General features: G+C 41.4%; 8 protein-coding genes across 8 annotated transcripts; 3 read left to right on the forward strand and 5 right to left on the reverse strand.

Annotated features, from left to right (window-relative positions):
* The first annotated feature begins 833 nt into the window (after positions 1-833).
* On the forward strand, positions 834-7547 carry LOC117785453 (putative cyclin-dependent serine/threonine-protein kinase DDB_G0272797/DDB_G0274007). The gene is made up of 3 exons (XM_034623459.1): positions 834-1138; positions 5868-6311; positions 6461-7547. The coding sequence occupies exons 1-3, from the start codon at positions 1134-1136 to the stop codon at positions 7290-7292; spliced, it is 1281 nt and encodes a 426-aa protein (XP_034479350.1). The 5' UTR covers positions 834-1133; the 3' UTR covers positions 7293-7547.
* LOC117785452 (translation initiation factor eIF-2B subunit gamma) lies at positions 7537-9229 on the reverse strand. Its single transcript, XM_034623458.1, has 5 exons — positions 9003-9229; positions 8797-8944; positions 8385-8745; positions 8188-8328; positions 7537-8127 (listed from the first exon to the last, which is right to left on the reverse strand). Exons 1-5 carry the CDS (start codon positions 9157-9159, stop codon positions 7561-7563), a joined length of 1374 nt encoding a protein of 457 aa, XP_034479349.1. The 5' UTR covers positions 9160-9229; the 3' UTR covers positions 7537-7560.
* Positions 9230-9440: 211 nt separating this feature from the next.
* LOC117785455 (V-type proton ATPase subunit D 1) lies at positions 9441-10520 on the reverse strand. Its single transcript, XM_034623461.1, has one exon. The coding sequence runs from the start codon at positions 10424-10426 to the stop codon at positions 9686-9688; it is 741 nt and encodes a 246-aa protein (XP_034479352.1). The 5' UTR covers positions 10427-10520; the 3' UTR covers positions 9441-9685.
* A 76-nt stretch (positions 10521-10596) lies between these two features.
* LOC117785454 (protein FAM185A) lies at positions 10597-11908 on the forward strand. The gene is made up of 3 exons (XM_034623460.1): positions 10597-11242; positions 11301-11484; positions 11542-11908. Exons 1-3 carry the CDS (start codon positions 10670-10672, stop codon positions 11901-11903), a joined length of 1119 nt encoding a protein of 372 aa, XP_034479351.1. The 5' UTR covers positions 10597-10669; the 3' UTR covers positions 11904-11908.
* Positions 11909-11955: 47 nt separating this feature from the next.
* Positions 11956-13730, reverse strand: LOC117785451. Its single transcript, XM_034623457.1, has 2 exons — positions 12458-13730; positions 11956-12396 (listed from the first exon to the last, which is right to left on the reverse strand). Exons 1-2 carry the CDS (start codon positions 13673-13675, stop codon positions 12040-12042), a joined length of 1575 nt encoding a protein of 524 aa, XP_034479348.1. The 5' UTR covers positions 13676-13730; the 3' UTR covers positions 11956-12039.
* A 370-nt stretch (positions 13731-14100) lies between these two features.
* On the reverse strand, positions 14101-15672 carry LOC117783919 (cyclin-dependent kinase 10). Its single transcript, XM_034621487.1, has 6 exons — positions 15477-15672; positions 15335-15407; positions 15103-15277; positions 14830-15032; positions 14319-14765; positions 14101-14256 (listed from the first exon to the last, which is right to left on the reverse strand). Exons 1-6 carry the CDS (start codon positions 15609-15611, stop codon positions 14123-14125), a joined length of 1167 nt encoding a protein of 388 aa, XP_034477378.1. The 5' UTR covers positions 15612-15672; the 3' UTR covers positions 14101-14122.
* Positions 15673-16248: 576 nt separating this feature from the next.
* LOC117783571 lies at positions 16249-18306 on the forward strand. The gene is made up of 4 exons (XM_034621020.1): positions 16249-16456; positions 17162-17309; positions 17367-17726; positions 17790-18306. Exons 1-4 carry the CDS (start codon positions 16249-16251, stop codon positions 18220-18222), a joined length of 1149 nt encoding a protein of 382 aa, XP_034476911.1. The 3' UTR covers positions 18223-18306.
* On the reverse strand, positions 18236-22614 carry LOC117783570 (nodal modulator 3). Its single transcript, XM_034621019.1, has 6 exons — positions 22433-22614; positions 21821-22367; positions 20714-21596; positions 20477-20655; positions 19456-20420; positions 18236-19335 (listed from the first exon to the last, which is right to left on the reverse strand). The coding sequence occupies exons 1-6, from the start codon at positions 22585-22587 to the stop codon at positions 18456-18458; spliced, it is 3609 nt and encodes a 1202-aa protein (XP_034476910.1). The 5' UTR covers positions 22588-22614; the 3' UTR covers positions 18236-18455.
* Between the last annotated feature and the right edge of the window lie 2009 nt (positions 22615-24623).

Here is a 24623-nt window from a genome sequence, read left to right on the forward strand (position 1 = left end):
CAGATATTCGTATAACTTTGCCAAAAATTGGTTTGCTCTTGGCCTGCATGGCGTATGCGTTATATTTAATTTATAATATTTACACAACATTTCTATTGCTAAAATTATGAAGAATTTTATGGTTGCTAAGTGTATTTTAATAGTGATAAAAATGTGACAAAAGTCAAAAATACTAAATGATCTCCACTACCAGAAAAGAGTAAAACAAACGATTAGCTACATATTAATAAATATAGTATTTCTAGCTCCCATAGACGGATGGAAAAAAGATTAACAGACAGATATTTTGTATTTATTATATATTATTTATTAATACTATTTATTGTATATGAAGGAATAAAGAGTATTGCTTAACATAATAATATACGGAAGTGGGATAGAAAAATAGACAGGATGCAGTCGATAGGCTAACTAATACTTTTTACCTAAGCTTTATAGGATCACAAAGCGTGTATATTTCACCAATTTCCACAAATTTATGAGACATAAAAAGAATATATAACTAAATCTATTAACTTTAAAATGACATAATTTCGCACAGTATTTGACCATAAAAAAAATATTAAATTATAATAAACCATTAAAGATGACAGCGAAAAATAAAAGCACTCAATACGCAAAGAGTCTTAAGCCAGACGACAGTTAACTGAATGTCTAAGAGCATGGCTAAAGAGAAACGAAGCAAAAAACCAAGCCCAAAGCCAAAGTCAACTTGCCACTTGCCACTCGCCACTCGACGAGCTCTTTGTGGTGTGGATCGGAGCGTTAAAAGCAAACGTCGACTTCGGTCGGTTTTGGTATAAAACATAAACACGCTGAAGAAAGTCATTCATTTAGTTGTTTGAGCTGGCGCGAACCGTTAGTCCCCCAGCCCAGAGTAGTAGCATTAGTGGCATTTAAGACAACAGATATCTATAGGGTATCTCGAACAGCAAAAGTTTATAAGTGCATACAGAGTGCAGCAAAGTGCCGAGTGTCAAATAAAAAAAAAAAAAACAATAAAAGCTTGTAAAAGTGTGTGTTGAAAACGTTCTAAAGGAAAACAATTCAATTGGATATACATAACTATATATAGATATATCTATATATATATATATAGCAGCAGCCGATCTGAAGCTGCAGTTAAACACAGAATGCAGTAAGTCAAAGTTGTACAATGATTCATCCAGTTGCAGTAACAATAACAATTCGTGCAGCCGCCAGTTAATAATTAACGTTTTGTATTGTCTATTTTTTTTTTGTTATGGACTGGAAAGAGGGAACTGCTAGGGTTGGAGAGTGGGCAGGAGGAGGGGCAATGCCGCTGGGCTTAAGATTTGTGTCGCTTGGCAACCACAAAAGATTCTTTACAAACATTTCAAAACGTCGTCGACCATACGTAACTGTAACTGTCGAGACTTTTAGTTGGCGTGTCTACTAGCTAAATGTGTGAGTGTGTTTGTATATGTGTGTGTGTGTGTCTGTGTGTGTGTTGGCGTGGGAGTTTTGCTTTGTTTGTTTGTCTGCTGCTGCTGCCTGTGGCGCTTCGAGCTGAATCTTTTGAACCGCTTTTGGTTGCCTTGGCTTATTACCTAATCGCATTGTCTGAATGTGCGCAAAAAAAATATAAAGAAAAACAGAAACAGAAAAAAGTAGTGAAAAAACTAAGTAAATACTTAGCTTGGAAAATGCTACCTACATTACTTACAATATCTGCTGCAACCTTTGTGTCAATCAATAGCTCCAAAAACTTGACAACTGTCCCGCTGAGCAGCTGACTCATTGCCAGCCCATGGCCAGTGCAATTCACGATAGTATTTGGCTTAAATGTTGGACAACAGATCACAATCTGTCACATCACAAATTGCAACAGTTTTTGGCCAAGCTATGACAATCCTTTCTAAAAGTAAAGGCGTATCAATTACGCGTCTTATATAACCCAATTCAATGCGCTGGTGACTGCAATGAAATTGTATCGCACAAGAAACGCACACACACACATATACACACGCACACACATGTGGCGTATACGCAATATTTCAACACGTCGCGTTTGAAATTACAGTTAGGCAGGTACGCACAGCAATGCGCCCAAAGACAAGGCGAGGCCACCCTCTCTCTCTCTCTCCCTCCCTATCCCTCTCTATTCCTCTGCCTCTGTCTCAATCAAGAAACATGCCAAATCGTAGTCAATTGTTATGACGATTAAATAGTTGTTATCGTTGTTGTTGCTGTTTTTGGGGTGTGTGTTTAGTGCAATTTATAAATCGACGCCCCGTTTCAATTAAATCTTAGATTCCCACTCCCACAGTCAAATCTCAGTCGAAGGTCATTCAAATTGTAACACATTATTTTCTAGCCTTTTTTTTTTTGGTTTATTTTTTGATCTCGTGAAAGAAAATGTTGCACATAAAATTCATTGCCACGCAATTATCAGGCAACCATCGCATAATTCACATGGTTCCAAATCAACGGGTCCCAAGCACATTAAACGCAAACAGCGCAGCCACAGTGAAGCCCCACTAAATGCCTGCCCATTAACGTTGTTTAATTTGTTGTAATTGTAACATTGCAATGTAATTTATTTTCAAGTTTTCTATTTCACTTTTTTTTTCTCAACAATTTCGAGTTGGCGTGGCTAACGAGCGTGTGTATAATTAACCAACAAAGCGGAGAAAGAGATTTAAAGTACGCGTTGCACTCGTGCCTTCAATAGTTCAGGTGAAAACAAATGACTTAGGCAACAAACTTTCAAGTGTGTTAAATGGCAGCTAATGGCAACGCTTTAAATGATTCGCTTTGCTGCAAATACCAAGCTAACTAGGCGTAAATCTATATAGAATATGGTAAGCCATAGCATAACTGATAAGTCGCTAGTTGATATCAACTGAAAAAAAACAAAAGACTTAGGCAACAAACTTGGGTGCTTAATGACAACGAATGACAATGCTTTACGTGTTTTCTCTGATAAAAGAAATTTATTATATATACAAATCAGTTGATAATTTTCCATGCTGTATGATAGCGGAAAATTTAATTTTCTTTAAGGGCAAAAAATTAGATTTATGCATAAATTAAAGTATTAAAGGAATTCAACTTAATAATTGAAGCAACTTAAAAACAAAAGACTTGGTTCACAACCTTAGGTTGGTTAATTGTAGCTAGAAATTATTTTGGTACTTTGTAAAAAATGCTATTAAGATATTACTCAAATAAATTTTAAATTGATAACCAAGAATTTGAAAAAATCTATACGTTGTTTTTGATAGAAATAAAAATTGCTTATTTAATATTTTGAACAGATCTTAGCCATTGCTCTAGTTGGAAAATTGTACTGGTTATACTCACTCTGTAAACTCCCCTTAATATGGAGCTAACTTCTGTTTCATAAGCCAACAACGAGTCTTATGTCATTCCCGCCTTAAACACAGCACACCCAACATTTAAGGAAATCAAAGCAACTGCAACTTATGGCCAAAATAATAAAAAAAAAAACAAAAAAATTAAAAAGAAAAATGTAAGAAACTCTGTCAAGAAATGAAAACGCACACAGATTGGTATGTATGCTATGAGTGTGTAATGAAACCACTTTTCCTTTAGCTGTGTTTAAGTGCACCAGTTGCAGCTGGAGACAAGAGTCAAGAGACAAGGAGACAGGCAAAAGCCATATCTACGTCCAAAACAAAATCAACATCAACGCATCAACGTTTCTTGGCCGACCAAGTGATGTAATGTGGAGCCAGATGAACACATGGTAACAGCTGGTTTTGGCCACCAGACCAGGCAGAAAGCAAGTGAGAGTGAGAGTGAGGGGGAGAAAGAGAGTGAGAGGTGCTATGAATGCTCCATTTATGGCAGACAGAGTGTGGCCACATTCGTGGCATGCAACGCATGATTACGACTATATACTCGTATGTAGAGCACTAGGAAACGTTTTTGCAAAATTCGGCTGCTAACCCAATTTCAACAAATTGATGACTTTTGAGCTAATGACTCTACCAGGTGCCAGGTGGAGACACCTAAGAGATGGCCTCAGGATTATGGATTATCGCAATCAAACGGTAGCCAAAGCCATTGACAATGCAACAAGAGGCATGTTGTTGTTGCCACAAGTACGATTACAAGTACTTAGCTCACTTTAAAGTTCAAAGGTGGCCAACAATTTTGGCCAAAGGCCATGTAGACAGACAGGCTGACAAATTGCCTCAAAGAATGGCTTAAACAAATCGCATAAATATTTCTTGTGGCTGTTGTGGATTTGTTGGGGATGTGTGGGCATTGGCATTACATAAGCATTTGGTTTATTAACATGCCTTAATTAGCGCTGGCTTATAGCTATTGAATCACCATTAACAATTGTGTGTGTGTGTGTGTGTGTGTGTGTGCGTCCCCCTTCCCACTTCTGTCTAGACCCACTTGAGTCTGACACATGCGATTGCCAACGAAAGTAAAAGTTTGAAGCGAATTTGCTTTTGCTCCAGCTGCCATTATTACGGGCACTCGTATTATTGGTAACAGTTTTGCTTTCCACGTAAAGGCCGCAATTAAATGCAATTGTGGCACGTAACATTGGCCAAGCTGACCGTACACTCAATTACATTCCCCCCTTCGTTTAGTCGCATTCCATGGATGTGGATATGGTTATGGTTATGGATGTGGATGTGGATGCGTATGTGCCCAAGTTGACATTCAAGTAAAATAGCCAAGTGTGGCTTTAACTAAATGGCGCTCAAATTGAACCCGCTGCAAGTGGCACATCTTCATTTTATACACTTTCCCAAGTGGCTATAACTCAACTGTAAACAAGTTGATAAAACCTTAAATGGTTAGAATGATTGGTGATACAAACGAACTCGGTTATTATTCGTATCTTGTTTATCATCAAGCATGGTGAAGCTATTTGAAAAAGTATAATCGACTATAACCTTTCAATATGGCCCAAAGCCTGGTTAATTAAACTCATATGTTTTACATAATTCAAATACCAAATAATAAAAATTAAAAATGTATCTTATCAATACTTTGGGCAATATCTTTTTAACTGATATTTTGTCAAAAGGATTTAATTTATAATATGCCATATTAGAGCTAAGATTGTTACCATTCATTCAAGTCTAAAAACTGGTCAAGATGACTATTAAATGAAAATAAAAGTTAAAAGTTAACGTTGCGTTAGGTAATATATTTATAACTAGAATATACCCAACGAAAGCTAATACCATGGATATTTATACACATGCATTCAAAAAAATTAAGTATAGCATATATCTTTTATTTTCTCCTGACAATACTTTAGACAATTAGCTTTAATGTTAAATTTTGAGCAAGAAATTAAAAAAATAATATAGTTTTGAATAGCTTAGATTATAGCCTTATATTCCAATTGAACTCTACCGAATATGTAAAAATTAAGTTAATATAATAATAGAGTATCTATTGCGTCGTTTGCTTTGTAAACAACGTTTTTGCACTGCGGTCGACTAACTGCACTTCTTGGCCAAAGCATACAACTGGCAGCATCCAGCTCGCAGATCGCAGCTCCCAGCGCTCAGCTCCCAGCTGTGTCTCAGGCGTCTTGTCGTTACCTTATAACAAGTTTCTGGCTTCGTCTGGTCTTGGTCTTGCATAACTCTGTAGACGCTGGGCTGGCGTTGTTGCTGTTGTTGTTGTTGCCTTCTTTGGCTGCAATTTGGCGGCATCTTCAGTTGTTGTTGTGGTTAGCTTTTGTTGTTGTTGTTGGTTGGCACAAAAGGTTCCCGCGTTTTGCGCATTCAAGTTGCCACAGCGAACGAAACGAAAAGTTTCCCATATCATAAAGTCTTAACTTATTGATGGCATGACTTGGCTAATCTGATTGCTATTGCCAATTTCTATATTCGTTTTTGCAGACGCAATCGACACTTAGCCCTGCCACTAGTCCTTCTGGCCATCGGCCTGTGCGCCTGCGCACATGCTGCCGCCACTGGAGCACCCTCTCCGACGGCCACCACGGAGAAGCCCAAAGGATTCTCATCGCGATCTTTGGATGTCAGCGCAGCCGGTGATCTAGATGATGACTTCGAGACTCAGGCTCAAACGCATTTGGCCTACCGACAACAGCAGCAGCAACAGTTGCAACAACAGCGTCCTCAGTATGAGTACAGCGAGGAGGATCAGGAGGAGGCGCCTCGCCAGGTGTATCTTAATCGGAATGTGAAACAGCAGAGCAACTATCTGAAGAAGAAGCCAACCAGCGAGGAGAGCGAGGAGGAGGAAGAGGAAGTGGAGGAGCCCGATCGTCTATCCACACTACTCAGCAAATCCTCCTTCAGCTGCACGGATCGCAACTCTGGGTAAGCACACTCGAGAAGAACAAGTTAAAGCAAATAAGTTATTTTCAAATGGAATGTCATTTTGATCATGATTCGGCCTCTAAATTTATATGCATTTAAAGCGTCTATAAAATTGTCTATTAACTCTAATCAACTTTCTCTTTCTTCAGTTACTATGCGGATGAATCGCTGAGCTGTGAGGTGTTCCATTATTGCCAGGAGAGCCAGAAGCATTCGTGGATCTGCCCTGAGGGCTTCACCTTCCATCAAATCCATTTGATTTGCATGCCACCCTCGCACGACAACATCTGCAAGCAGTCCTCCAAGTATCACATAGTCAACGATTATCTCTACAAGCCTATCAATCTGCAGGAGCATCAAAGCAAGCCCAATGTGACGCTGCGCTACTCGGAACGCTACTTCCCGGAGAACTACTATGAGCATGAGCGTTACGATGATGAGGAAGAGGAGGAGTTGCCAGCGCCCAGACCACGCATTCATCATCAGCCACAGCCACAGCAACAGCAGCAGCAACAGCATCGTCAGGCGATTGCCTATCAGCCACAGGCACAACAGGCTCAGCTGCAGCATCAGCATCAACCACAGCAAGTGCAGCAGGTGCGTGTGCAATACCAACAGCAGCCACAGGTCGTCACACAGATACGACACCAGCAACCGCAGCCGACGACAATTGCCTATCGCAAGCCATTGCCGACGACAACGATTCAACCGCAAATCCAGCCGCAGTTGCAATTGCATCAGCTGCATCATCAGACGCAGCAGAGACCGCAGACCCTTGCGCCCACTGTGACTCCAGCGCCATATCGCTTCTTCACAGCCGCGCCACCGCAGCTCCAGCATTTGCATCAGCAGCAGCAGCAGGTCTATCGTACGCCCGAAGAGATCAACATATCGTTGCAGCAGCGTCGGCCGCAGGTCTTCATTGCCACCTCAACGCCACGTTACTATGAGGATGAGTATCTGTATGAGCGAAGGAAGTGAGCGTGCCACCAAGTTGTGACATTGATATTGTAAACAGTCTTGTCGTTCCACGCCTTGTACATGCAGCTCCGGGTTCGGAGTTAACTTAGCTTTAAGCTGTGCCCATCTGTCACTACACTTGTATATGCTATAACACTATATAGTCCCAAAATTTAGCGCGAGTTTTGTGTACCTTATTTGTAATATTTAATGTCCTGCTAGAAGAATCCGCCTTCTAACTCATTTCGTTAATAAAGAAGCAACATTAAGTTTAAACATCTATCCTTCTTTACTGTATATCAATCTCCATGTACTGATCATCATTGGATAAATGCACCGATTGACTCTTTGTGTCTTCCTCCACAACATAGTTGGGTCCAATGAGACAGTTGTTTAGAACTGAGCCGCTCTTCACATGCGCCCGGTGTCCAATGATGCAGTTATTTATGTTGCAGCCCTCTTCCACAATTGCATTGGACATGATGATCGAGTTGGTCACAATATTCTTCGGGTTCACAATGCTATTCGAGCCAAAAACGCTGAAGTTCAATGAGGTTTTCTCCGACAACTTTGCATTGTCAGCCACAATAATGTCCTTGGTCTGTGTAGACTTGACCACTGCTCCAGGCGCAATCAATGGATGTGCCTCGCCACACAGATCGTTCCAAATCCCGGCCAGTTTTCTGTTGATGGCCAGAAAACTAAGCGTACTATTTACACGCACGCCAATGACATCTGGAGGCGCCTGTACAGCAAAACAACGCACAAGATCGCCATGATAAGGAACATGCGAGAGTGATTGATTAAATAGGGAAGCTTGAGTTAGCTTCTGATCCATCACAGTGTGTGTCACGTACTGAGGAACAAATATATAAGTTATATTTATTGTTAAGCTATTGAATTGTTCTTCACTCACGTGCAAGATGTTATCTTCGTGCTTTGTAGTTACATTCAAATCGGATGTCGTATCCGGCATCGCTTTGGGCGTGCGCCTGTAATGCTGCTTCTTGATGAGATGCGGTAGGAACTCTCCTTTAAATGTTGAGATGTTTTCTTTCTGCAAGGAGTGCATTTTAGTTAGAACTTTTAGAGATAATTTAGAACTGGACATACCCTGTGGAGATAGTCAATCACCCACTTTTTCATCACATAGATATGGGCATCCATGAGCCGGCCATAGACATCGAGTTGCCCCCTGTTCTTGAGCAGGTAACGCTGCAGATTCAACATATCCTCACAATCGCTGGCGGCAAAGACAAAAGCCAAACGCTGTGTGGCCGGATGAATGCCAATCAAGTCACGCTCTGGCTTATGTTTCGTCTTTGGACCCGGCATTACCACATCCGATTCAAAGCCACTTTTGAACAGCAACAGCGCCAGCGAAGCATCATCAGCACGGAACTTATTGATCAGCGGATACAAGCTGACATTACTGACTATGTCACAGCTCACAACCAAAAAGTCCGATTTAATTCTAAAAAAAAAGGTATTAAGCAGTTTACGGCTGTAGCATTTTGAGACTTACTTGTCGTATATATAGCGCAAGCTGTCCGCAGTTCCAAAATCGCTATCATTGGGAATTGTGGCATAGTCAATTTTGACTTTGAGTGGCGTGCGTTCTAGTGCCTGTTGAATCTCTAGCTTATCCTGCTCCAGCACAACAACAATCACCTCTGAGGACAACAAACAATGGCTTTAGTCGGGTCTAATTGATGTAATTACTTGGTTTACCTGTGAAATTGTGTCTACTCAACATATTGAGGGGATACCATATTAGAGGATAGGGCCCCACCGGCAGCAGACACTTGGGCGCATCGCCCAACACTTCGGGTAGGCGTGTGCCACGCCCAGCAGCTAAAACAACAGCTTGAAATTCGCAACTACTCATTTTTATTTTAAATAAATATAAAATTAAAATGCCAAGACGCGTGGACAACAACGACGCACACAGCTGATTGCTGAGTTGCCAACGTTACCCAACACAGACAGCACAGCTCATCAAACAGCTGATTGATCAGCTGCCAGCGTTAGCCAGCACTGAAGTGAATAAGCCATATGTTTCTGTCACATGACTGCACTTGCATTGTTTTTGCAATTGAAAACTAGTCAGATGACCCATTTTCAACAAAGATTCCCTTAATTTTATGCAAAATTACAACAAACAATATGTTCTATGGAACAACAAAAGACTTTAATGCATGATTTGAGCGCTACATAACTACAAAATGGAATACATACATTTGTTTTTTTCTTATTGGAATTAAACTATATACTTTTAAGCTTACAAAGTTTGCCAGTAGCTAAATTACATACATTTAGAGTTTTTGTTTTTCGTTATTTAAGTTTGCGGATTAAAATGGAAACAGAACAAATATTTGTAACAATAATATATTGCTGGAATACACGGGTAATACTTAGAAGAGCACATCATCGTCGCCCTCATCGAGTATATTCGCCTGCTCCCGCACATCGATGCCCTCCTTGAGCATCTGTGCCTTTTTGGCATCTGCCTTGGCACGCGCCTCACGCTTCTTGTCCTGGATCTTCTTCAAGCGGTAGAACTCCTCACGCTCCAGTTCGTCCAGTTCCGAGATGATGTAGGCGAGTGTGCGATCAATGCGAGGAATGATGACATGCTCGATGGCGTTCACACGACGATTCGTGATCTTGATGACCTCGTCCAGAGTGACGAATGAGGTTTGCAGCGAGGCCAACTCAACGAGAAGCTTGACAGCGCTCTGGTAGTTCTTCTTTAGCTTAGCCAACTGCTGACCACCACGGGCCAAGCCAGCCAGTTCGTAGGTGTCGCCACCATCCTGATAGGACTCAAAGACGGGCAGCGTAACACCAGCTACGTTGTCCTTCTTGGTGCGGATTTTAATCTGGGCCTTGGTCACGTTTTGTAGCACCACCTGATTGATATCACCGGACGTAAACTTTGCCTCAGCCAGTGAAAAGGCTGCTTCTTTCATAACATCGCCCATCACAGTTTTCGTCTCAATGATTTTACCCAAGATCATGCGGAAACGCATTTGCAATGCATCAGCTTTTTTCTTGAGCAGGCCGTGACCTTTTTGAGCGCCCGCGAGACGTGCCTTCATCAACATCTGGGCACCACGCGATGGGAAAATCGGTAATCTCTCTTTGCCAGACATTTTCGGTTATTTTTCAGGCTTATTACACGAATTTTCTAATGCGCACCACAAATTTTTCACACCCGTCGAAGAACACTGAAAAACTCCAACTGGACTGGATAAATGCAGTGTTGGCTAATTCACTCTTATATGATTTAAGTGCTGCATAATGAATTCTCTTCACAGTGTTGACAAACGTTGCATCGAACAGCTGTAGTAAATCGGTGTAAACAAATCAAAAGCGCATAGAACAATTTCTAAATAATGCAAATTTTGCAACGTTTACGTTGGTTCCCGCCAATTTCAGTGAACAACTATTTTCGTTATTACGCAAAAAAATCGAAACCCGCCATGACAAGCAGCCGACGCATGGTGCAACAGGAATTTCTGCATTATGTAAACCCCTATGCACGCATTAATGTTAAGTCTGACATATTCCTCAAAGTGGAGCCTGTCGATGTTCATGTGCACACCAGTGGCGATGTTTTCATAGCCCAACTGCTTGGCGAAGCGACACACAACTGCAACGCCAAACTAGATGTGAATGTTAGCGATGACGACAAGGTCGTCAATGTGCTGGTCACGAAGCTAACAACCCAAGCTGGCCGTTCCAGATGCTATTTAAAGATTCCCGTGCGTGCCGAAGTTCACGTCGATGGCGGAGCAAAAGTATTTGTACAGTCCATACAGGGCGAGGCACTGCAGGTCAGGGCAGCTGAGGGCATAACAACAAAGAATGTGCGCGCCACAAATATTTCGCTTTTTAGCGAAAATGGTGACATCGTCTGCGAGGGAACACTTCTGGGCAAAAGCACCGAAATCGAAACCCATATTGGTGTATGACTACTCTGAATTTGTATCATTTAATTTCTATTAATGGTCTTTTCACTGACAGAACATTGTTCTGGATAAGCTGCAGGGCGACAGCTTGAAGTGTTCCACAAAGGCGGGCAGCATCAAGACCGACTGTTGCTATGTGGAGAACTCCAAGTTTGAGACCACAACTGGACAAATGGAACTAAAAAATGTACACAAGACAAGCGAAGTACATGTACACGATGCGGGAGATTTGAAAATGAGTGGGTTAATTGCAGCAATTTCAAAGTCCAGTCATATATTCATTGTTTAATCTTTAGCTGGCGTCCATGGAAATCTGAGTGTGAATTCCAAAGGCGGTAATTTAAGTCTGCAACTATCCGAGCTGACTGGCAAAAGCCAGATTGTTGCCCAGAATCTGGCCAACGAGGCAGTTATCAATATCTCCGAAGCTATTGAAACCAACATCAATATTGAGGTAAAGGCTTCTCAGGTCAATCTGGACAATGAGTTGGAGCATGTCTCCCACGCGCTGAGCAATGACAAGAGCATATTTCAGTTGAAAAATAATAATGAGCATCAGCTGCTCATCAGCAGCACGGGCAAGAGCGGTGTGCGTCTGGGCAAGCAGTCCTGGATGGATATAATGCGTCAAACAATAAATATCAATGACAAATCCTAAGTCTACATTAACTGTTTCAATTATACCCAATGCATTAACGAAACATTTTCGATTTATGTGTTCTATAGTGTATGTATAAGTATATATATTTATATATTGCGCTTATAAGCAACAATATTCAGTCCTGTTGTGAGTATTATTTGGCTTGGCCATCTACATTATTTAAAACCGCGCATAGGCGCTGGTGCGCTCTCTGGAGCAGCACATCTTCATCCTGATCCGCTTGCAAGGCATTACGAAACAATTCCACTTTGACAACATCAATCTCTTCAATATCCTTCATGATCACAGCAATGTCCACCTGGATCAGCATGTGACCCAAGAGACGCAGCAATTTGAATGCATTCTCTTCGTACTGTGAACGAGGCTCATCCTCGTAGGCCTCGAAATCGTTCTCATCGTATTCGGCATAATCCTCAATGTGTTGTCTCAGAATTAACCACACTCCGAGGATGTTAGCAAAGGTATCCTTGTCATAAAAATATTTGAGACACTGCAATGGAAAGTGATTTTAGTAGGGATTACAAACTTATTTGATTAATGTGAAAACTTACGCTGCAAATGTGAACCATGTCCTCGAGATACTCCTCCTGCCGTTCGCCCAGAGGCAGTAACTGCATGGGCTGCTGCAGGAATATTAGGATGCGTGTCAGACAGTACATGATGCTGGATGCATACAAATCCATGGATATCTGCGCCTCTGGCAGCTGCACAAGAATGGTGCAAATATTGAGGTAGGTTTGAATTACTTCTATATCGCAATTGATTTTTGGTGAGTTCGATTCATCATCGTCTTCATCTTCATCGGCTGTCACCTGATCCCCAGCTTCCCCATCGATTTCATCTGCTTGCTTGGCGAGATCGTCACGCATAAGACGCACAAAGGCATTGTTAACACCATCACATAGTTCCTGCACTAGAAAGACTTCAGCAAAGGGCTTCAAGTTGAGGTCAGATTGGGCGTTCTCCTCCTCCACCAGGGCACAGCTCGCCAGTACAGCATTTGTGGCCTTCAGTGCAGCAATAAGCAACTCATCACTCACGGACTGCTGCAGAATGAAGCCGAGATTCTTTGCTGAGCTGTCGCAGGCCGCAAAACAAATATACCAGTCGATGGCCAGCTGCTCCTTTCCGCTCACCACGTGTGCCATGACATACTGAAAGACGCGCATCAGCTGGAGCAGCATACACGTGTCCATGCAGGTGCTCAGCTTGAGCAGCATCTCAATCCACTCTGCATTGGCCGTCAGCTGCTCCACGCACTCCACCTGGGCACACATATTGCCCAGGAGACCAATGAGGATCTCGTACAGTCGCACATCCTCGCTTGTGGAAATGGCAGACGCTATCAGCTCAATGACATCGTTTTCCAGCAAAAATGCGACCACTTCCGGCGCCACAGAAATATCCCATAATTTGCACAAGTCTTCCTCCAGCTCCAGATCCAGCGCTGTCTGCTCCGGCTGCTGGCTAAGTGTCATCAGTGTTTGGAGTATGAATTTCTTGCTGTACATAGTGTTATCTACGGCATCAGCACGCATGCGCCTAATTAATTCTTTCTCATCATCATCCGCAGCATCCTCATTGTTTTGAATTGCATGGGGTTGGGGTGAATTCGACTCGGACTTATTGGCAATGCTTTGAGCGCCATTTGTCTCAGCATTGCTAGCGTCATTTGTTTTCTTTTCCGATTGTATCAATATAGCGTTATCATTACTCACGGCTGCCGCAACATTGTCTCTTTCAGAGCTGTCCACATCTTCTTTGGTCATCTTGTCTGGTGTCTCTGGCAAAGTTGTGTTGAATCGTGTGAAATATGTTCGATCGAACTAGAGCTGTGACTCGATTCGATTCTTAATCGACTACAATTATTTTATGTAAATCGATTTGGTACTAAAAAAATCGATTTGGTTAAATAAATGATCAAAATCTGCAAAAGGCGCACAATTTAAACGTTCTAGAAATCAGATAAGAAAAGGTATATTTTCTCTAAGTTCACTAGTCTTCCCCGTTGATAAAATAATTCAAACAGTTTTTTTTAGGTTTGTTTTTGCCTTTATTTTGGATGCTTTCCAGCTAAAAACAGTTATATTTTTCATAAAAAGTTGGCAGCACTGCCGGCTGGTACGACGAATTGTAGTGCTGACATTTAGCTATTTTTTTTAAAGATATTTTTGGCTAGTTAAAGATTTGGAACCTCTTTAGAAAAAGTATAAATTTTATTCTAAGCGTTTTCTTTTTATGAAAACATCGAGTAAATGGGAAATTGGAATATCAGCTAAGTTCGGTGGTTGAGGCGTCACAACATTGTTGCGGTGTTGAGGAAATGTGGGCATCATCCGTGGATCACAAGCTGAAAGCAAAAAGATTGTTACTCATATCATGATATGGCATCAATATTTGGTTTCCACTTACGTAGGGGCGCCTCTGTGAAATATTTACTGCTCAGGCATTCTTCAGCAGTGGCTCTTCTACTGGGATTGTAGTAGAATAATATGCCCAGAAGAGTTCTTCCCGCTTGGCCGATCATGTGGAATTTAGTCTTCAGATTGTTGTAAGGCTGCTGACTAAGCGAAAAGTTCTGTACTGCGGGCAAATCCTTGAAGCCTGGCCAAATTGATTCCGAAGGTGCTCCAAGCAGATCAATAATCATATTGAGCTGTGCAATCTCCGAGTTACCCGGCAGCAATGGTTTCCCCAGCAATAACTCGCCAAGAATGCAGCCAAAAGCCCACATATCTACCGCCGAGGAATGGGTTCTGGCACCAAGCAACAACTCCGGAGCACGATACCACAGTGTAACCATTTGTGGCGTCATGGGCTTCGCCGGCTGCCCGGACAAACGTGCCAGTCCAAAATCAGCTATTGAATAAAGAATTTATTAATCTAAGTGTGTCAGGGGATAGCTTGGTTATTTGCCACTTGCCTACTTTAATGCTGCCCTTGTCCGTCATCAGCAGGTTGGAGACTTTAAGATCTCGGTGTATAATAAAGCGGGAATGCATGTATTTCAAAGCACGCAGCACCTGGAGCGTTATGCACTTGACCTCAGATTCGGTAAATGGCTGCGACATGTTGTCCAGAACCGATGCCAAGTCCTGTTCACAAAAGTCCATTACTAGGAATATGCTGTAAAGTACAACAGTAATTGTTAATTGATACCCTATAAAAAAAAGTGTAAGCACAGCATAACACTAACCTGTCCAGGCTTTTGCCCACAACAACTTCCCGCAGACGCACAATGTTCTCGTGCTGGCAACGCTTCAGTATCATTATTTCGCGCAGTCCACTGACCGGCAAGCCATCCTTTTCCTGATCCATGCGCACCTTTTTTAATGCAACAATTTCACCGCTGCGTGTATCACGCGCGCGATCTATAAATAAAACAGATCCACTATATTCTTGACTATTTGAATGAGATTAGCACTTACAGACGATGCCATAGCTGCCTTCGCCCACGCGGTTAAGCTTCTCAAACTCGGAAACGGGTCGACAGCGTCCATACTAAGTGGAAATAAGAGATATATATATATAGCATAAGTCCACTCCATGCCAAAGATTTCGTTTACTTACCACATCCTGTTCCGGTATGGGCATGGGAGTGCTGCTGTTCTTCAGGGATATAAGGAATCCCTTGCGTGTTATGGGTGCCTGAGGATCTGGCGCTGGATTCGTATCCAAATCATTTGATTTTGTGCTGCTGGACATGCTTGTTTTGTATTTATTAAATAATTTTACTTTAATTAAACGCAAACACAAAACATTTCAAGAATCGATACTTCGATAACATATAGAACTCACAGGGCTGCATAAAAGCTATCAAAAACAGCGCGCACAATAAAAAAATTTGAAATTCTATCGAAAAACAGAAATCATAATCAAAGGTACAGGACAGGTTAATTATGTAAAAATCTGCGTATGTGTTTCATAACAGCAACTAATTGATAGAAAATACAATGAGAGCGCAAAAAAACAAAAGTGTTTAGAAAATAAAGCACGATTTATGAAAGTGAAATTGCGCCAGTTTAAAGAAATTTCGTTAGCATTTCATTTCAAATGCATGCTCTAAGCATTAATAACATTGACGAACGCAGTTATCTGTCTGTCTGTCATCTGCCATGTCTACGCATGTGTTAAAATCTTTGCATAAAGCCACAAAGACTCTACTATCAATTATCACCCTGAACTTGAGGCATCCAGCAACAAAAAAACTCTTAGACGGTGGTATAAAAGTTGAAACAGCTTCGAGTGCATTATCAGTTCTGCAGCAGCTGTGCAAGTGGTACATTAAAATTAAAGGAATATACACTCTCCTCCAACTCCTAACAAATACAACTTTATTATAATGAATAAAACAACAATTTGGTATGCGGCCGTGCTGCTTTTGGTTTACTTCACATTGGTGTTCTGTGAGGAGTCTCCGGAAAACACAGACACTCAATTACTCTCCACTAATACGGATACGGATATGGATACGGAAACTTTACTCAACGCTGGCCGCGATCTATTGGAATTCGAAGGACGTACACGTCGTCATCGTCATCATTTCTGGTGTAAGTTTTTATAGGGTGTTAAAGTTTTGTCAGGAAATTTGTAAATTCATAGTTTCTTGTGATATCTCAGCAATCTCAAAGATTGTGAATTTTGTATTGTTTTAAACATCCTGGCCAAATTTTGTTAAAATCTGATCACTTTATTATATATTCAAATTCAAATTTCAATTAAATATTCGCTATGTAATAATTTAAGTAACTCAGCCGTAACAATTATCACATTTTCATGTCAATTTCGAATAGATTTGATAAGCTTCTCTTCCATTCTTAGCTCCATTATGAGCAACTATTGAAGGTATACGATTGTGCAAGTGCTAATCAGCACTTTGAGACTTTCTTTCGAAAGTTTTCTCTCCTGATGTTGAGCTCCTCCCAAATGTATCTTTCCTCAATTGGAACATCACGATTTGCATGTACCGTTCAATAACAATTAATTAACACTTTTCACTTTCAATTTCAATATATTGAACAAATGTGAATTGTCGTAGATCACGTCCATAAATCTCTTGGAAAGGGAGTTTATAGAATTCTGTTCGTGTCCAGTGAAAGTGATTATCAAATGTTATCTAATCGAAATTTTCTTATGATTATTTATTTTTTTAAAGAAAAAAAGAACTAAAATAGATTTGAAAAATAAGCAATTAAAATAGTTATAAAATATTTTAACATAAAATATTAAAAGAAAATTGATTAATTATATTGTAGATCGTCATCTGTGGCCTCTGGCAATTGCCTATTGGATCAAGGTGAAAGTGGTTATCGTGTCCTTCTTTGTGGGCAGCGCTATTTACTTGGGCTTCCGTTATCTATGGCCACATGCCAAGTGTAATCATGAAATCATTCTGGATCATCCGTAAGCAAGGCTCTAACAAGTTGTTCTTGGAATTTTTAATAAATTGTCTCCCTTTAGTCCACCATCTTTCACCCACGATCACATTCCGTACTCCTTGGATCATCATGAGCATGAGCACTATGATGCGCCCTCTTACGACTCCAGTCCCTCGTTTGAGCCCTACTCTGGCTACTCCAGCTACTCCTCCAACTCGGATATTGTGTCCGAATATGAAAGTGATCCCTCAGCTGGCCCAACTGGACCTACAGGACCCACAGGACCTACAGGACCCTCAAGCTCACGTCGACGTGGCAAACGCAGCGTTGAATACGAATCTGTTAACACTGCTGATGATGAAGTGCAGCAGGAGGAGCATGTTGAGATCGTTGATGAAGAAATCTCAGAAAGTGTGGCACGTCAACAGCCCGCCGAGGAGCAGTAAGCCAACATAATGCTTCCATGTATCTAAATTTTGTATCTCATTTCGTGAATGCTTCTTAGAATTGCCGACTTCATGTTTGCCTTTTTGGGTCTCGATTCCAAGGCCTGTCGTCGTCGCTTTGTGTGCGAAATGGAGTTCCGTTCCAAGCTGAATCCATTGACAAGCATGGCCTTCCGCATTGTGGGTCGTGGTTTCTTCGACAAGTATACAAACGCCCGCAATCCTCAGTCAAGAGCTACCAATTTCCTGGAATGTGCCGCAGTCAATCCCGAGTGTGTGTTTGTGGAGAATGGCGAGCCGGAGATTGAGCCGGAGACGAGTGAAGCAATCACAGACACTGTACATGCCGAAGTCACACAGGAGGATTCGGAGAACACGTCCGAGGCTCAAAACGAGATCAATTTGCAGGCGGAGCGTCGTCATGCCAAGCTGAAACAACGTCGTGGAGATCGAAAACTGAGTTCCATTGCGGAGCACATTTTGACACAGTAGAGAACAACTTGGATTGTATTTATTTAATTATTTATTTTAGCTATAAGAGTGATGAATGAATCTACACACAAAATAAACTTGCCTCAGCTATTAAACAAAATTATCATACAATTATTAATTTCTTTTAGTGTGGAGGAAATGGCATAAAACAAATGCTAAAACTTTAAACAAAACTGAATACCGAATACCGATGATGACTAAATTGATGGAATTTTTTTTTTAACTAAATCTGACTAAATCTTTTTGACTTTTCTCTTTTTGATCGCATTTATCTGATCGGCCATTTGTTCGATCTCACGCTGATTAATGGGCTCGTTCTTCCTCACGCTTGTCTTGCCCTTTTGTCGCTGGGCAATGTCCGCAACGATGTCGTTCAGTTTGTCCCAGATAAAACTGAGGAAGGTGACGGCCAGATCCTGTTTAAAGAAGGCAATGGCCACCAAGGCGATGAGCACCAAAGCACCAATCGAATTCTGATTGAGATCAGCCTCAGTTGCACGCACTTCCGGATTGAACTCCAGCTTCACATAGACGGAACATTTGTCAGCCACAAAACTGAATGAAGGAAGTTTATAGGAGTACGTCTTGTCGGACAGCGTCGACTGCAGTTCCACCACATAGCTCTTGCCATCGAGAGGAATGCGCGGGAAATAAACCATAATGCCAGGATTAAAGCTAGCCTTAGGATTCAGCGGAGAAGCAACTTTCTGGGAGAATACAGGAGAATCGGATGCACCTCGTTTGTACATCACAATGCGTAACGATTTGTAGAAATCGTTGTGTGAAGCCACAATGCGTGCAGTAATGTCCACAATCTTTATTGGATTGATGGCAATCAGATTAATATTGCGCACATCTTCATTGCCCACGGTGACCGTGTGATTTCCGGGAATGGAACGATGCACCTTCTCGTCGTCAGTCACCACACGCACCAGGTAAGTGCAGCCAGGTTGTAGTCCACGTATGCGATACTGTCCACTGAGCTCGCTGGTTGCCTCCTCCTGCTGATGCTGACAACTCTCCGTGGCAATGGCCTGGACATTAACCTCCGCAAAGGGATCGCCATTCAGTGAGGTAATTGCTCCAAAGATTGAGTAAGCAAAGCGCTTGCCGCTATAAAATAATATTAAATTAGAAAGTAGATTATTAAAAATGACATCAAATTGCAGTTCGGTTTAAATACATTTCATGTAAATAATATAAACCATACAAGTTCATAATAATAATACTTACGTTAGGGTAACCTGTATGGTTTCACCATCCTTGATGTCAATCATTTTGGAATTGGGCTCGAATTTGTACTCCTTCATCATGGGACGCAGGAAGTACTGTGACGGGGACAGCGAATGGAAGTTGATAGCGCCATTATCGCCGGTAACCAAGTTCTTGCGATAGCTCTCACCACCGCTAAGAGATAGTAAGACACCACTGAGCGGTTGGCCAGCATCATCCTGAACAGTGACCTCAATCTCGCACAGTTTGTGGGCATTAAATGAATTCGACTGACGATTGTATTCACCGAATACATAAGATTCTTTTTCAGCCTTGAGCTCAAACTTCAGACTCTCATCGATGGGACCAAATTTGAACTCTCCAGTGACTGAGGTGAGGGTATCGATTGCCACAAGCTCTGGGTGATCGGGGAAACTAAGCGTTACCTTTGCCTCCTTAATGGCTGGCACCACTTTGCCCCGCAGAATCAAACCACGTGTGGCAACAAAGTTAAAGGCAATATCCACACAATCGCTGCCACCCACAACTTGTTGATGCTGTGGTGCAAACAACAGGACATCACTCAATGGAGTTATGTGCATGATTTCATCAGGTTTCAGATAGGTTTCATAGCGATAAGCGTATTTGCCATCCACCTTGTGGGATTCAGCAATTGGGGTGATTATTTGCTTGCCGTTTGTCTCCGTTTCCACAGCCAATCTGAGGGAATCTGCATTTGATTCCGTGGACAAGACACGCACCCCTGTCTTGTGGGCAATGGCATTGACAATCAATGTCTGCAGCTGCTCCGGCTCAGGTGTGATGAATTTACTGGGCAACGTATCATCGTATATGTGACATCCCTCAAGCTTAAAGTCATAGCTTCCGTATTTAGAAACGCAGAATGTGTTGACGCCGGATAGAATCTTCAGGGTTTCAGTGGCGGCCTTAGGCTCAGAAGGTCCTGTCACATGTGTATATCTCATCTGGAAAGTGAAATCCATTTTAGTATAGTGAAAATTCTTCAAAAATCTCAATTTACCAGAGCACGATGGCTGGAAATTATGGAGACTTCGTAGCCTTTCTGTATGAATGGAGGCGCATTCTCTTCGGCTGCCGCAACATTTAAGAAGACTCGAGTGGATTCGTAGCAAAGATTTCCCTGTGGTATGGTAATCTCGTAGGGACCTGGCAGCACATCCTTAAAGGAATACTTTCCGCCTGAAAGTAATGAAAATTGATATACTAAATGTAATTGACAGATCTTTGAGATACTAACGAAGCGCCTTGGCCTTCCATTTATTGTCCGTCGGCTGTCCAGTGGCATCCAGACCTTGTAGCGTAATCTCAGCCGTTGTACAAGTGGCGGTGGCATCTGGCAGACACTTAAGCTCTCCACGAATCTTGGCACGCAACTGCGAGAAGGTAATTCCACTGACGGGAGCATCTCCAACTTCGGACTGCTGCTGCACAGGGAAGAATTGAACGCCGCTGCTCTTGTCCGCATCCGTGGTGAGCACTTCAAAGTTGTATTTGCCAGCAGGCAGATATGCACACCAGCTGCCGCTCTCCGGCTTCGTTGTAACCGTCGTATGGAAGGTGGATCCAGTTTTTGTAATGCCCACGACGAATGACTTGGGGGAGACAACTTTGCCGCATACTTCATAAGCAGAAGGTACAATTACGGGCAGCGTGGGTGTGGAAATCTGCGTCTTCACTTGCAGCGGCTCAAACTGAAGCTTTGGTGATTCAATTTCAATATTATAACTGCCGGCCTTAATGTTTTCCAATGTGTAACTGCCTGTATCATCGGTTTCGGCCACCTTCTCATTGTTTAGCTTGACAATGGCGGATTTTAAAGGCGCACCACCAGCGGAGCGCAAAACTTGACCGGAAACTGAAAAGCCACTAATCTTGAACTCCTCCTTGAGCTGCAGAGTGTCCTTGCCAACCTCCACTTCCACAAACTTGGGTGTTAGATGCAGTTTCAAATTCGAGTTCTCGTTGACAGCCTGCAGCAGATACTTGCCAGTTGGCACATCCTTAAAGCTGTATTCTCCTTTCTCCGCCAGCACATAACAAGAGGCAGAGCTCTCGTAGTCATTATTCAGTTTATTTGCGGGCGCAGTGGGGGATTTGTTGCACTTGGGCTGAAGAGTTTGCTGTGGTAAGAATATAACATTTTGTTATCGTTGATTAATGATGGTAATAAATAATTATCTTAACATAGATTGTGTTTATACCCTAGCAGAGGGTATAATAATTTTCTCAATAAATATGTAACGAAATAAATAGAGTATATATATAATCTTGATCATCAGTCGTGTCTCTGCTAAAGTATCTAATCTTCCTTCTAGCTTAAATGCTTATTAGATTAGATACTTACACCCTTCTTGCGATAGAGCACGACAGCAATGTTGGCTGGAAGCTGGGAGCTTCTATCAAAGTTGCCATTGATATCGAAGCCGGAGACGACCAATGAGTTCGCTGGCAGCTCTGTGTTGCCGCTGACAACTACCACATTGTGTTCCGCTTTGGAGAAATGCCACTTGGGGTGGGAGGCGTGTACCAAGTATTTGCCGGGTATGATCGGTGTAAAGAAGAAGATGCCATTGATGTCTGTCTTGGTGCGTCTTATCTCGCCCTGATCTGACTTCAATTCAACATCGACATCACGTGCTCCGCTGCCAGTGGCCAGAGCCACCTTGCCAGTGATGCCAAAGCCCTTGAATACGAAATTAACATCTTTGCCCTGACTGCACACGTCATTCTTTCCGTCGAAATTCAGCTCAACGTGTTCGGGTTCAAAACTCCAGCCGGGCGGCGGTGAAATGCTCAATAGATATTCACCCTTGTCGTAGATGGGCAGGAAATAATATCCATTCGATGGTGAGCAGTCAGTTTTGTCCTTCAGCGAGCCTTGTTTTGTCAAACTGAAACAAAATCCATTTTTATCGGTTTTTTCACTAATTATTTTGTTGAATTCTTAATTACTTACAGTTTGATTTCAACTTTGGAAAAGTCAATTTCGGCATGGCTTTTAATAAAACCACCACAGCCAATTACTTCATTGGCTTGTGAGTTTATTTGGCCAATTATATTAATTAAAATTAATATTAATAAAAAGCCGGAAAACTGCCTCGTCGACCTCATTTTTTTTTCAACTTTAGGCGTCAGCTGTTTGCGTCAGAGCTACCACCCTTCTCAGATAAAAATTCCCGATCTGGCAAGTCGTACCAGTTTTGTTCAGTAGTCAAAAATATTACAGCTTTAAAAAACTACATTTTTTAATTTATCGTAAATAAGCAGCTACAATTTTTAAATTATTGCAGGATTCGTGTTAGAATTTTGTCAATTTTCTGATATTTTAAGAATTATATTGGTAACTTCTCTTCCCGAAAGGTGACGAACTTTAAACCTTCATTAAAATGATCACCTTTGTTTTAGCTAATTTAGAATTTTACATTTTCACCAAACAATTTATTTATCGCAAAGCTATTGTATTTAGCGATTTCATTAACTCAAATTTAAATTCAGCGATTTTAACAAAAAAAACTTAGCAAAGCTTTCAAAACACTGTTAAGCCAGGGATGGGTTTTATTATAACAATAACAATGTATATCGACCGACCGCCACCATCAGTCGACGGCTCGGAGCTCGAAAATTTGAATATCAATTAAATTCTTTAAAAATATTGAATTTGCATTAATTAATTCTAATTTAAAAAATTAAATAAAACAAAATTGTCACAAAGAAATTCATGAAACATTTTGAGTCTCCTTTAGCATCGATTAGAGAAAAACATTTTTAACAATTGTAAAAATGATTGCTTTATTAATTGTTATTTGCATACGTATATATATCTCAATACACATAGTGTTGAGTATGTGTGAGTGATATTGAGATAGCTCCCCATAATATATATTGGCATTGAAAGCACTTGATTGCTGCAGAAATAAGCTTGTCAGATATTAATTATCGCAACGAATTTTAATTACAGTGAACTACGATACAGAAACAAGTGCGAGTGCTTGTCAGTATTGAGAAGAATACTCGTATGTGAATATGTATTTCGCAGTGAAACGATCTTTGCCAGGCAATCAACGCAGATACAGATAAATCGAGTCTTTCGAAAGAAATTCATTTCAGGCATCGTTGAGCTCTGTGGATTGCCCTCTGCCTATAAATTTTGACCGATGCTCGCGCGATAAATGGTGGCAAATAAAAAGCAAACAAATTATGTACTCGTACATTATTGTATTGAGTCTGCTGATACCCCAACAAAGACCAATAACTGTAAGCTATAACTGAGCAATTGAATAAACGGCTCAAGCACTCAACTCGACTCGTATGCAACATCAATTACTGGCATTGACTTTGAATTGTATTCACTGCGGTTGCCCTTGGTTCGCCTCATTTAGATATCTTTCAGATACTTGTATGTATTATAAAGTCCGCATGTGGTTAAGTGCAGCGATAAAGAAATTTAAAAAATTTAATGTCCGGAAGTAGGCGACCTGTCAACTGTTACAATCTAGGCGCCGACTTCTTTTCTCAAGACAGTTTTTACCTGAGTTACCTGCCGTCGCCATCAATTCAAAGCTAATTAGCTGCCGCAGACTGCAATGCAAATCTGAAATCCTCCTCAGAATACATATTTACACATTTGAAATGTCTACAGTTTGCCCTAGTCGGACAGGCAGACAGTCGGACAATCTGGCAGGCAGTCGGACAGTCCGGCAGACAGTCTGTCGAGACAGTAGCACATCACATTAGTTTTATGGCATATTATTAGAATGTGAACTCTCTAAAAATATTTATGCCCGGCTGTCGTCGTCTTGGCTGCAATAGCTGATAAGCCGGCGTTATACAAATCGCCATTAGCTAAGTAATAATAAATATCATTTTAATGAAACTCACAAAGTTCAATACGTCCCGCTTATCGCTACATGCATATACCAAAGTTTTTATTTCCAAAAATCGTATTACGCCTAAATAAAATTTCTAATTAATGCCGCTTTGTGCATTGTTATCACAAACGTCATATGAAAATTATACTTGGGGGGTGTTTGTGATCGACGAAAACTGCTTCGGGCTGCTAATTTCATATCGAAATCAATAGACATTGGACTCGCAACCCCTATAAAAAAAAAACTGTCAGTTGTGCAGTAAAATATCCGATTAAAAGC

The sequence above is a fragment of the Drosophila innubila genome (genome assembly GCF_004354385.1).
Source record: "Drosophila innubila isolate TH190305 chromosome 2R unlocalized genomic scaffold, UK_Dinn_1.0 1_C_2R, whole genome shotgun sequence".
Taxonomy (NCBI): domain Eukaryota; kingdom Metazoa; phylum Arthropoda; class Insecta; order Diptera; family Drosophilidae; genus Drosophila; species Drosophila innubila.

Excerpts from the sequence above, each read along its gene's own strand:
- LOC117785453 (XM_034623459.1), top strand. Across the intron at positions 6,312-6,460 it reads TGCACGGATCGCAACTCTGG|TTACTATGCGGATGAATCGC; the intron begins GTAAGCACACTC and ends CTCTTTCTTCAG.
- LOC117785452 (XM_034623458.1), bottom strand. The coding sequence starts at position 9,159 with ATGAGTAGTTGCGAATTTCAAGCTGTTGTTTTAGCTGCTGGGCGTGGC. Across the intron at positions 8,746-8,796 it reads TTGCGCTATATATACGACAA|AATTAAATCGGACTTTTTGG; the intron begins GTAAGTCTCAAA and ends CTTTTTTTTTAG. Across the intron at positions 8,128-8,187 it reads ACGAAGATAACATCTTGCAC|TACGTGACACACACTGTGAT; the intron begins GTGAGTGAAGAA and ends TTTGTTCCTCAG.
- LOC117785455 (XM_034623461.1), bottom strand. The coding sequence starts at position 10,426 with ATGTCTGGCAAAGAGAGATTACCGATTTTCCCATCGCGTGGTGCCCAG.
- LOC117785454 (XM_034623460.1), top strand. The coding sequence starts at position 10,670 with ATGCAAATTTTGCAACGTTTACGTTGGTTCCCGCCAATTTCAGTGAAC. Across the intron at positions 11,243-11,300 it reads AAATCGAAACCCATATTGGT|AACATTGTTCTGGATAAGCT; the intron begins GTATGACTACTC and ends TTTCACTGACAG. Across the intron at positions 11,485-11,541 it reads TGCGGGAGATTTGAAAATGA|CTGGCGTCCATGGAAATCTG; the intron begins GTGGGTTAATTG and ends TTTAATCTTTAG.
- LOC117785451 (XM_034623457.1), bottom strand. The coding sequence starts at position 13,675 with ATGACCAAAGAAGATGTGGACAGCTCTGAAAGAGACAATGTTGCGGCA. Across the intron at positions 12,397-12,457 it reads ACATGGTTCACATTTGCAGC|TGTCTCAAATATTTTTATGA; the intron begins GTAAGTTTTCAC and ends TTTCCATTGCAG.
- LOC117783919 (XM_034621487.1), bottom strand. The coding sequence starts at position 15,611 with ATGTCCAGCAGCACAAAATCAAATGATTTGGATACGAATCCAGCGCCA. Across the intron at positions 15,033-15,102 it reads GTGGGCAAAAGCCTGGACAG|CATATTCCTAGTAATGGACT; the intron begins GTTAGTGTTATG and ends TGTACTTTACAG. Across the intron at positions 14,257-14,318 it reads TTTCACAGAGGCGCCCCTAC|CTTGTGATCCACGGATGATG; the intron begins GTAAGTGGAAAC and ends TTTTGCTTTCAG.
- LOC117783571 (XM_034621020.1), top strand. The coding sequence starts at position 16,249 with ATGAATAAAACAACAATTTGGTATGCGGCCGTGCTGCTTTTGGTTTAC. Across the intron at positions 16,457-17,161 it reads TCATCGTCATCATTTCTGGT|ATCGTCATCTGTGGCCTCTG; the intron begins GTAAGTTTTTAT and ends ATTATATTGTAG. Across the intron at positions 17,727-17,789 it reads CAACAGCCCGCCGAGGAGCA|AATTGCCGACTTCATGTTTG; the intron begins GTAAGCCAACAT and ends AATGCTTCTTAG.
- LOC117783570 (XM_034621019.1), bottom strand. The coding sequence starts at position 22,587 with ATGAGGTCGACGAGGCAGTTTTCCGGCTTTTTATTAATATTAATTTTA. Across the intron at positions 20,656-20,713 it reads ATGGAAGGCCAAGGCGCTTC|GCGGAAAGTATTCCTTTAAG; the intron begins GTTAGTATCTCA and ends CATTACTTTCAG. Across the intron at positions 20,421-20,476 it reads TTTCCAGCCATCGTGCTCTG|ATGAGATATACACATGTGAC; the intron begins GTAAATTGAGAT and ends TTCACTTTCCAG.